The sequence below is a fragment of the Bubalus bubalis genome, chromosome 2 (genome assembly GCF_019923935.1).
Source record: "Bubalus bubalis isolate 160015118507 breed Murrah chromosome 2, NDDB_SH_1, whole genome shotgun sequence".
Classification (NCBI taxonomy): Eukaryota; Metazoa; Chordata; class Mammalia; order Artiodactyla; family Bovidae; genus Bubalus; species Bubalus bubalis.
This window is the reverse complement of record NC_059158.1, coordinates 36,747,038-36,758,245: the sequence shown is the minus strand read 5'-3', so window position 1 is coordinate 36,758,245 and position 11,208 is coordinate 36,747,038. Positions and strand designations below refer to the sequence as shown.

At 50.7% G+C, this 11,208-nt stretch overlaps 1 protein-coding gene and 1 non-coding gene across 2 annotated transcripts; one reads left to right on the top strand and one right to left on the bottom strand.

Annotated features, from left to right (window-relative positions):
• Positions 1-2,738: 2,738 nt before the first annotated feature.
• Positions 2,739-2,810, top strand: TRNAG-UCC. Its single transcript has one exon. It is a non-coding gene; the product is annotated as a tRNA-Gly (tRNA).
• Positions 2,811-3,488: 678 nt separating this feature from the next.
• TREM2 (triggering receptor expressed on myeloid cells 2) lies at positions 3,489-8,177 on the bottom strand. Its single transcript, XM_006069145.4, has 5 exons — positions 8,023-8,177; positions 6,232-6,582; positions 4,791-4,881; positions 3,843-4,033; positions 3,489-3,761 (listed from the first exon to the last, which is right to left on the bottom strand). The coding sequence occupies exons 1-5, from the start codon at positions 8,060-8,062 to the stop codon at positions 3,745-3,747; spliced, it is 690 nt and encodes a 229-aa protein (XP_006069207.3). The 5' UTR covers positions 8,063-8,177; the 3' UTR covers positions 3,489-3,744.
• Positions 8,178-11,208: the final 3,031 nt, after the last annotated feature.

Below are 11,208 nucleotides of genomic sequence, written 5' to 3'. Positions count from 1 at the left end.
AATGTCTTCCCCAGGGCCTGAGTCCATCTTAATTTTAAATTCTGTGTGAGTGCCCTACCTGAGCTGTCTGGAGATCATCCAGGAAGCCCCCCCTCGATGGTGCACCCTGGTCTACCTGTCTTCACTCCCTGTGCTGAGTGCTCCCTAGATACTTCCAGTGTGGGCCACGTTCTCCACTTCCAGGAAGTGCACTCTTGCTTTGATAATTAATTGGATATTGAACCCCCTGTACTCATCTCATTTTCATAGCTTTTCTGTCTAGGTTTCTTTCCTTTTTTTTTTTTTTTTTTTTTTTTTAGTCCATTGTGTTCTGATTCCTGGAAGATATCCTCATATTTTTTCTTCCATCCCTTCTAACCTTGTCCTTCAAATTTTTATCCCTTAGTGCTTTTAGTTTACAGTATTTTTAATTCTCCAAGCATTTCTCATATATTATTTTTATTTCATGAATGCACTGTCCTCTCTGTTGGAAGACAAGTTCTCTGTGAATATGTTCATGTTTCTGCATGATCGGGGCCTTCCCAGGAAAGGGCACTGACCGAGCTTTGTTCCAGGGAGACTGAAGAGCAAACGTGCCTGGGGAGTTAGAGACCGTGTGTCAGCTCCAGAGAGACTTGCTTCCATCCTTCCCCTTCCTCCCTGGAAGTGATCAGTTTCTATTCCGAAGTAAAGATGTCTCTCTCTCCCACCAGAGAGGAAGATGGGCCAATGCTCAACGTGCCAGATGCTCTATATCAGCTCCAAGTCTCATAATTTGGGGTTCTTCTCCCATGACACAAACCAACTTCCTGCATAGGGTCCATCTGGTCCCCATTTGCATCACCCTGTGCAGAACTGGGGCTGGGAACCCCGCACAGAATGTGAGGGGTTAACCTGCTGACACCAGGGATACGCCAGTGCTCAGACTGGAGCAGGCCAGTGGGAATACCTGGGAGGACACACTGCTCTGACCTAGATGCTCACGCCTGGTAAGGGCCCTGGAAAAACCACCCTCCCTCCTTCTGTCCTCCCTGCCCTCCTCCTCCCCTCTCCCTGCCTCCTCCTCCCTCCAGGAGCAAGGGAGTTGAGAATGGAAAACAGGGACCAGGAGCCTGAGAAAGCTGTGTTTAGCCGAGTCTCATGGACACGGTGATAGGGAGACCAGCTGTTCCTGTTCACCTGGCGTGAGGGTTTTCTGGGGACACAGGACTCTCGGTGCTAACACTGGCAGAGTCTCCAGCCGACTGGACACCTGGGTCTTCCTTGTGAGTGATATGGAAGGATGTATGTCTGTCCTGCCAAGGCGTATCAGGCTTTCTTTGATTTCGTTGCAGAAAATTATTTTTGCTCTAATAAGCCAACCTGGGAGATTTGTGTGAGGAGGAGACCTGTCTTCAATATGTATTGAGTGCGTAAAACAGACAGTCCCCCACTGGGTGCCTGGGACAGAAGTGGCCAGGATCCAGAGAGGTGTCCTCTCACCAGGCGTTTGAGAAGAGGAAGAAAGCCAGTGCTTATGCGGGACCTACTATGTGCCAGACAGCTGGCCGGGGACTTTCATTTTATTTCTTTCAATCTCACAAAAACCCACCAAAGTAGGGTTGATGGGGTTTGGTTTGGTGTTGGGATTTTTGTTTGTCTTTATGTGCAAGGAGCCTGAGGCTCGGAGCAGTTAAGGAACTTGCTTAAGGTTTCTTAAGGAGGCAAACTTGAAATTGGAAAACGCTTTCCGTTCAGTGTGCACTCCAGAGAGTGAAAGGCGGGGGATCCCAGGGTGGATGTCACTGACCTGGCCGAGCAGGAAGGAGCAAAGGCTGAGCTCCCAAGAGCAGGAAAGTTCCAGCAGCGCCCCTCCACCAGGCGCACCCCCGGAGCCTCCCGTTCCATCCCGTCACCCCCGGTGCCCAGGCAGCGTGGGCAGGAGGGCGCTGGCATGGGCTCAGTTTGGGCTCTGCTCCGTCTTGGCTCCTAGACCGTGCCTGTGTCTGCAGGAAGACGACGACTGCGCCGGGACCCGACCGGGAAGTTTCACTGAAGTGCAGCTGAGTCAGGGAGGCCAGGGAACCACAGACTGGACCAGGGGCCTGGACCTGGGGGCAGAGGCCAGCGGAGCAGCCTCGGGAGTGGGTGGGGCAGGGCTGTGACAAGGGGAGTAACCTGTTAACATGAGGCTGATACACAGGGCTGCACCGGGGCTCTTTCCCAGTGATTCAAAACCCCAGGGACCCACGCCCAGGTTAGGGAGCAATGCAGCCACGTGTGGCTGTGGAGAGGGGCTCCTGGCCTTCAGCTCTGAGGCCAGGACAGAGAACCTGCGGATATGGCCAACCCACTTCCTCCTCAAGGACAGCCCAACTTCAGGGTAGCTTCCATCTAGTTTCCCCCTCATTCTTGGTCCAGGAGGCGTGTGTGTGTCCAAGAGAGCGATGAGGTTCCCTAAACTGCCTTGGTTGTTCCCTGCGTCTCGAACACTCTTCCTGCCTTGCTTCCTTGAGGTGTTTCTCAAGTGGTGCCTCCTGACTACCCTTTAGAACTGCATCATTCCCCAGGCCTTCTGCCCTCCCCATACTCCCAACCAGCTGACTGACCCACATTGTATTTGTCTGTCTGCCTTCTTCCCATTAGAACGAGGCTCTGTGTGGGCAGAAATCTTGGCTTGTCTTGTTCACTGTTGTGTCTCCAATGCCTAGACTGGTACCTGGCACAGAATATCAGTTTTTATTGAATAAGTACATGAATAAATAAGTAGGATTGGGACTTCCCTGATAGTCCTGTGGTTAGGACTCCACACTTCCACTGCTGGGGCCCAGGTTCAATCCCTGGTCAGGGAACTAAGATGCTGCAAGCTATGCAGCATGGCTAAAAAAAAGAGGGGGGAGTTATTTTTAATAAATAAGTAGGGTTGAGCTAGAGGGAAGGGCACCTGCAAAGTCAAGTGAAAGTAGGATTTCCAGGCTGCACAGGGGACTCTGGGTAAATCTTTTCCCTTTTGAGCCTCAGTTTCCCTTCTATATGATGAAAGACTTGGGGCTTGGACCAGTAGTCCCTAGCTCTGGTACGCTGCGCCGACAACCCAAGCCCTTGCCATTTCTCTGGAGGGAGCATAACATGATAAAAACAAACCACTAGGGAGATAAATGGATGAGTCAGCTGGGAACTGGATGGACTTGGGAGGCGAGGAGGGCTTGAGACAGGCAGAGGGAGGAAGGGGCCCAGTAATAATCACAGGGAACCAGTGGACAGGAGGCAGGATGATGAGAGAAGATGGTAGAGAAATCCCACGGAGGGAGGCAGGGCTTGGTAATCAGATCTCTGGGACGGAGAGAGAAGACTTTAAACGTTTGGCCAGTTTGGAGCCTGTGGAAATGGAGGGACATGGTATGCTAAGACCGTGGACCCTAAGGAGCCAGACCTGTCTTCTCCTCATCGGTATTCACTCTCCTAGCCTTGTAGCAAAAGAGAAGACCTTCATGACACCCTAAACCATCAAATAAACAGGAAGTCTTGGGTTTATTTGTGAGAGTGTTTAATGGCCAATGTCCAGAAGTTGGAGGTATCCTTCCCACCTCCCATGCGTGCACATGCATGCGTGTGCACACATACGTGCATGCGCTTCCACGGGCCAAAGGAAGAAAGGTAGAGGAGACTGGCCTTTTACCAAAGCAGAGCCAGGAGACTTGGCGGCCAAGGGGCGAGTGTGCAGCAGGCTGGGGTGATCCGTGCAGACCTCTCCTGAACCTCTCCTCCACTGAGGGTCCTCCTCTCTCATATGTCTCTCAGCTCTACAACAGACAGGGTACTCACTCAGCGCCTCTCTGCCCCACCTCTCTGCCCCCGGCCACCACTGTGCTCACCAAGCTCACCTGTCAGAGTTTGGAGCTGGTAACCTGGGTTGTGGCCACAGTCCGGTCCACTGGCCTGGGGTGGCCCTTGTTTCTGCCCATGCCAGGCTGCAGCCCAGAGGGCGCTGGCTGCTAGAAGCTTGCTGAGAAAGATGCAGGCCAGGAGGAAGAGGATGGAAGTGGGTGGGAAGGGGCTCTCTTCCGAAAGGCTCCTTGGAGAAACAAAGAGGGCATGTGGGAGGTCATGAGGGGACACACAAGCTGGAATCTGTCCTCAGAGAAGGAATGGGGAGACCCTGGGAGCTCGGGGGGCTGGGGACACCTCCCCCACCCACCACCAGCCCTGGATGAGGCTTTATGGGGCTTGGGGGAACCTGTAGTCAGGAGTTCCAGTCACGGATCTGCCTGCTGAGTGCTTTTAAACAACCACCTCCCTCATTGAGCGGTCTTCTGCCTTCGTGATGGTATGATGTGTGGTGTGTTTGTGTGTGTGTGTGTGCACACACATATGCACTTCATGGTTATACTAACAGTGTTTAAACACCAGTACATAGTCAAGAACCAGTCAGAACTGATTCTGGTCCCATCAGGGAAGCAGGAATCTGGGGGTACCAATTTTGTGCTGAAATATTAATCCTAAAACTTTCGTTGTTGCTGAACTCTGAGGATTCTGTCTGAGGGCTGCCAGGGGAAGGGGTGAGAGGCCAGTCACTCAAGAGTCTTGGAGCATCAGCTATTTATAAACTGTTAGGGAAGTTTTGCAATATTTTAACAACTGGTACAGTCACACCAACACACACTGGCTGGTTGGAGGGGTGTTTAGACAAGATCATATACAGATACCTTCTTGTTCCAGTTGCCTTGGAACCTGTACTTCTGGCACCCGCCACCCCCCAGCTGCCACCCCATGCCTGGGCTCTGCAGGGCGGAGGTCTACCCAGGGATCTTAGCAAAGACTTGTCACTATACCTGGAGATGCTGTGCTCCACCTGGGCATTCTCGAAGCTCTCAGGCCCCTCAGGGATCCAGAGGTCTCCAGGGTCCTGGTAATCACGGGGGTCTGTGGGAGACAGAGCCCGTGAGATGCTAGTCCCCTTCTTGAAGCCACAGTGGAGAGGACCCCTCTGGGTGGGGTGAAGCTATCTTGGACCTCACCCTGTGTGGATCAAGTTGTTAACGTCTCTGAGCCTCAGTTTCCTCACCTGTAGAGTGGAGCAATTAGGAATCCCTTCTTAATAATAGTGTTGCAGGATTCAGCGAGAACATCCTGTGTAGTGCCCATCACTTCATAGGAGCTCAGTGACTGCACCCCCCACCCTCCTGTCACACAGGGTCTTTGGGAAGAGCAAATGAGATGGTGGATGTTTCTGAAAGTCTGGTGTGGACTGTCAAGCTGTCTATACCAGCTACAGATTATTCTTGTTATTCGTTTCCTGCTGTATCTGTGGGAGTCAGCTGAGCCTTAGACTCTGATAGGATCGCAGTGTTTCCTCGCCACCTACTCCCGTGGAGGCAGGGTTTGGGGTCTAAGGCAGATGGTCTCACCTACCCTCCCCATCTTAGACAAGTTTTTGACCTTCATATCCATGATAAGGGGCCATGTTAGGGGGAAGAGTTGGACAAAGAGAGAAGGGATCTGTAACCTCAGATTTGTTCTTCTTTGGGACACAGGAGACAGACAGAAGGCTTTCCTGGAGGGCACCCCCTGTGCAAGCTCAGGGGTGAGAAGGACCCCACCACTCCCTATCTCACCTAGTTAAACCAGGAATGATGATCCTAAGCAGTTAGCAGCAGGAGACTGAGGTGAGGGCTGTCACTGACCCCAGGAACTGTAAAACTGTCGCTTGTTTCTCACCGGAGCCATACGGGGTCAGTGGCACAGACTCCATCACCACCATTTAAAGATGGGGAAATGGAGGCCCAGAGAGGAGAAGCAGTTGCCCCGGGTCACAGCAGTGTTCCTTTCTGGGCCTGTTTTTCTGTACCAAGTTGGTGCTTAATCTACATCAGTAGGTGCATTGGGTGGTTGGGAGAGGGAATGAGTGAATGTCCTCCTACTCCTTAAGGACCACCTCAGTGCTCACATCTCAACGGGATGCCAGATGGATAAAGCTGTTTGGAGGGGAGCAGGACCACAGCTAGCTCCTAAGTGTGTAAAGGACCGTACCCTTCCTGCAAGCGATGCAGTCCTCCACCAGGGGGCGCAGCCTGGAGCGGGGCACAGGGCTGGATGGTGACCCGCCTCGTGCAGTCAGCAATCTGCACAACCGGCCACAGTGGCCCTCAGTTGAGCAGGGGGACAAAATCCACACCGTGGGATCTCCCAGGACCCCCAAAAGCCCCGAGGGTGGTCGGTCCTATACTCAGAGCCCCAGCCTCAGATGCGGGATGCAGTCAGCCGCCCACTCACCAGCCAGCACCTCCACCAGGACCTTCCTGAGGGTGTCAGCCTCGCTGCCATGGAGGCTCTGGCACTGGTAGAGGCCAGCGTCGTGGGTTTGAAGATTCCGCAGCGTGATGGTGAGTGTGCCCCCCAGGGCGTCGTCCGTGATGGCCGTGCTCCCGTTGCGCCTCTTCAGGAAGGACAGCAGCCACGAAGGGTGGGTGCTGACCACTTGCTGGCACAGGCCTTCTTCACCCAGCTGGCGGCACCAGGCTTTGCGTCTCCCCCAGTGCTTCAAGGAGTTGTAGGGGCAGGAGACCCGCAGGGACCGGCCCATCGTGCCCTGGAACACCGTGGTGTTGTGCGCTCGGGACAGCTCTGGGGACGAGACGTTCCTTCACTGTACCACGTGTTTACTGAACACCTACTATGTTCACTGAACAGAAGAGACAGAAATCCTGCCCTTAAGGAACTCAGGTCTACATAAGTTGGGAGAAGGTGGCACAGCCCAAGTATGTGTTTATAGGAAATGAGGAAACCTGGGTCCTGGGTCTGGCTTTATCACCACTGGACTTGTTGGACCTCTTTAGAGAAGTAATTGACCCTCTCTGAGCCTATTTCCAGAGACATTTGGTCTTGAAGTTCCCTCCAGTGCTAGTCCACACGTGTTCTTCCTGTTATATGGAATCATGCCCTCCTCTCTCCCCCTCCATCTCAAGAGAGCAAGGCCAGTGGCCTCTCAGGCCTGGAGCTGGTCCCAAGGGGGGCTGAACGCTCCATCCCCAAGCCCTCCATGCTTGCTAACTCTGCAGCTGCCCACACCAGTCCCAGCCCCACATTCTCCTCTTTGTGACCTTTAGCTTCCAGCTTCCCTATTTCTGTGGCTTTGTTCCCCTTTCAGGAGGGATGCATCTCAGAGCTATTTTGGGGGAGACATGAGGCTGCTATTTTAGGGGCCGTCCTTGGGGTGGGGGAGCGCCAGTCTGGTGCCAGGGCAGGGGCTGAAAGAGAATCATCCAGCACCCTCTGCCTCAGCCTCCCTTCTCTTCAATCACTTTGTCAACCACATGGGTGACAGAAACTTGCCAGGAATAGGGAGCTGGTGGCCTGCCTTTTGGAACCAGAGAGATCTGAGAAGCAATATCCCCCATACCACCCTGTCCATCTGCCTCCAGGCAGACCAACATGCCCCCACTTTCCCTGCTCCACCTCCAGCTAAGAAACTCCAGCTTCACTGGAACATTCTCTCCTCTCACCCACATGTGACTTTTCCTCTAGGGGGAGCAAGAGGCATCCCCCAATGAGAAAAGGCTGTCGTGTGCAAAATTCTGGGGTGCTCATCCCTGCAGCTCAATCACAGAATCTTCACCCCCAGGGCGGAGGACAGGAGGGCCTTCAGAGCCCAGGAGGGGTACCCCAAAGATGCAGATTCCCAGTGCTGGGTTCTTTTCTCCCTCCCACCCTGCTACTCCTCTGGGACTAGTTTTATGCTCAAGTGGTTCAGAATTTTAGGGGCTCTTACCAATGCTCCCCAGACTTCCCCCAACCACTAGCTAGTGCTGAGATGCCACCATCAGAAGTCCTTCCCTTTCTAGGTGTCCAAATCCACCAGCCTCTGATGCCTCCACCAGCATGGAGAGCTGATACTGGAGAGGGAGGGAAGGCGTGGAGAATACTGGGCACAGTGGGAAGCAAGGGTACAGGACATGCGGAGGATTTCAGTCATCTTAGAGTGTGGCTCAGTGCTCCCCACCCACCCACTTGCCACATACTCAAGGAAGGGGAGGGAGTGTCGACAGCGGAGGGAGGGACTCCTACCTGTGACAGTGAGCAGGATGAGCAGCACGACAGGCTCCATGTCACCCTTCCCTTGTGGACGACAGACGCAGGGTGCCTTGTGCAAGAGCTCGTCTTTTCACAAGGGTCAGGCTCCCCAGACACTGCCCACAGGAACTGGCTCCTGGAGGTTGAGCAATCGTCAGGACTGGGATCTGGCTTCATGATTCAGTGAGGGGGAGCAGAGCGGGGAGGTGAAGACGGGAGAGGAGGAGCCACCGCTGCAGCCCAGCAGGGGGCGCTGTGGATCCCAGACCTCTGAGAGGGCAGCCCACTGTCCAGCCTGTACCAGCCTTCTCATTGGTTGAGAAGATGATCCTTTCTCCACTCCATTGCCTTAGTATCTTCATTGAAAGTCATTTGACATGTAGTCTTCATCTTGACTGTCCATTCTGTTCCATTGATCTATGTGTTGATCTTTTACCAATTACACCCCATCCTGACTACTCACTGGGGCTTTACCTTTTTTTAAATTGGAGTACAATTCCTTTACGATGTTGTGTTTCTGCTGTACTAACAAAGTGAGTCAGCTGTTTGTATACATATATCCCCTCCCTCTTGAGCCTCCCTCTCACCCCTGGCCCCAATCCCAACCCTCTAGGTCATCACAGAGCACTGAGCTGAGCTCCCTGTGCTATGCGGCAGCTTCCCACTAGCTAGCTATTTTACACATGGAGTTGGTGATGGACAGGGAGGCCTGGCATGCTGCAATTCATGGGGTCGCAAAGAGTCAGACACGACTGAGAGACTGAACTGAACTGAATGTATATATGTCAGTACCGTTTTCCCAATTCGTTCTACCCTCTCCTTCTCTCTCTTAGTCCACATCTCTACATTTATATCTCTATTCCTGCCCTGAAAATAGCTTCATCAATACCATTTTTCTAGATTCCATACATATGCGTTAATATGCAATATTTGTTTCTCTCTTTCTGACACTTCACTCCGTATGACAGACTCTAGGTCCATCCACATCACTACAAATGACTCAATTTCATTCCTTTTTATGGCTGAGTAATATTCCATATACCACTTCTTCTTTATCCATTCATCTGTCAATGGGCATTTAGGTTGCTTCCATGTCCTGGCTACTGTAAATAGGGCTGCTGTGAACATTGGAGTACTTTTTAAATTATGTGTCTTTTTGAATTATGGTTTTCTCAGGGTATATGCCCTAGTGGAATTGCTGGGTCATATTCATTGTAACTTTATAACAAGTCTTAAAATCAGATGATGTAATCCAACTACACTGTTCCTTCTCAAAATGGTTTTAACTGCTTTCGTAACTTTGCTTTGGAATGTATATTTTAGAATCTGCCTGTCAATTTCTACCCCCTCCACTCTCTCCAAAGCCAATCAGGCTTTTGATGGGGTTTCATTGGCTCTATAGATTAATTTGGGAGGAACTAGACATCTTAATGGACTTCCCTGGTGGCTCAGCAGTAAAGAATCCATCCAACTGCAATGCAGGAGATGCAGGTTCGATCCCTGGGTCGGGAAGATACCCTGGAGAAGGAAATGGCTACCCACTCCAGTATTATTGCCCCCAAAATCCCATGGACAGAGGAGCCTGACAGGCTACAATGCATGGGGTTGCAAAAGAGTCAGACATGACTTAGCAACTAAATGACAGACATTGTAACACTGCTGAGTCTTTCGATCCATGGACACATTTTAGCTCACCATTTATTTACTTCTATGGCTTCTGTCACCAATGTTTTATGGTTTTCAGCATACAAATCTTTCACGTATTTTGTTAAATTTCTCTTGGTCCATGATTTTGGTGCTATTTTAAAAGTGTTTCTAGCTTCCAATATCTTAGCCCGAAACCAAACTCTGAAATCCCATGAATCTTTACCTTACTTCCAGTTCCATTTATGCTGCATTCTGACCTCTTCTGCCCACATCCTTCCTACCTGAGAAAAGGGTATGATTTTTGTTCCTCTAAGCCTCATAGCAAAGGACAGGCACCAAGAAATCTCTGCCAATTCATGTATATGAATTCACAGCATGTGCATATCAAACTCTTTCTTCTCTAAGCTTGTGCTGATTCAACCCCCTGATTCTCATATCTGAGCACAGGAACATTCTACATGACCCCACTTCCAAGCACAGAATCCTTCCTTTCCATTTGCTAAATCTGCATTCAAAGATACCCAGGACCTCATACCTGGTCACAGATCTCTCCCTCTCTAATACATCATTCACTCTGAATGCCATCATTCTCTGATTATTGTGGTTATTCAATTGCTCAGTCATGTCTGACTCTGTGACCCCATGGACTGCAGCACTCCAGGCTTCTGTGTCCTTCATGAGCTCCCGAAGCTTGCTCAAACTCGTGTTCATTGAGTCACTGATGCCATCCACCATCTCATCCTGTCATCCCCTTCTCCTCCTGCCTTCAGTCTTTCCCAGCATCAGAATCTTTTCTAATGTTCGGCTCTTCGCATCATGTGGCCAAAGTATTGGAGTTTCAGCTTCAGCATCAGTCCTTCCAATGAACATTCAGGGTTGATTTCCTTTAGAATTGACTGGTTTGATCTCCTTGAAGTCCAAGGGACTCTCAAGAGTCTTCTCCAACATCACAGTGCAAAAGCATCAATTCTTCAATGCTCAGCCTTCTTTATGGTCCAACTCTCACATCCATACGACTACTGGAAAAACCATAGCTTTGACTAGATGGACTTTTGTTGGCAAAGTGATGTCTCTGCTTTTTAATACAGTCTAGGTTTGTCATAGCTTTACTTTCAAGGAGCAAGCGTCTTTTAATTTCATGGGTGCAGTCATCATCTGCAGTGATTTTGGAGCCCAAGAAAATAAAGTCTCTTACTGTTTCCACTGTTTACCCATCTATTTGCCATGAAGTGATGGGACCAGATGCCATGATCTTGGTTTTTTGATTGTTGAATTTTAAGCCAGCTTTTTTTACTCTCCACTTTAACTTTCATCAAGAGGCTCTTCAGTTCCTCTTTGTTTTCTGCCATAAGGGTGTTATCATCTGCATATCTGAGGTTATTAATATTTCTCCTGGCAATCTTAATTCCAGCTTGTACTTCATCCAGCCCGACATTTCACATGATGTACTGTGCATAGAAGTTAAATAAGCACGATGACAATAGACAGCCTTGACATACTCCTTTCCCAATTTGGAACCAGTCCATTTTTCCA

Bases quoted from the DNA above. Each gene is read 5' to 3' on its own strand.
- TREM2 (XM_006069145.4), bottom strand. From the start codon at position 8,062: ATGGAGCCTGTCGTGCTGCTCATCCTGCTCACTGTCACAG. The intron at 6,583-8,022 runs GTAGGAGTCCCT...TCTCGTCCCCAG, and splicing joins CATCCTGCTCACTGTCACAG to AGCTGTCCCGAGCGCACAAC. The intron at 4,034-4,790 runs GTATAGTGACAA...TGTTTCTCCAAG, and splicing joins GTGGAGCACAGCATCTCCAG to GAGCCTTTCGGAAGAGAGCC.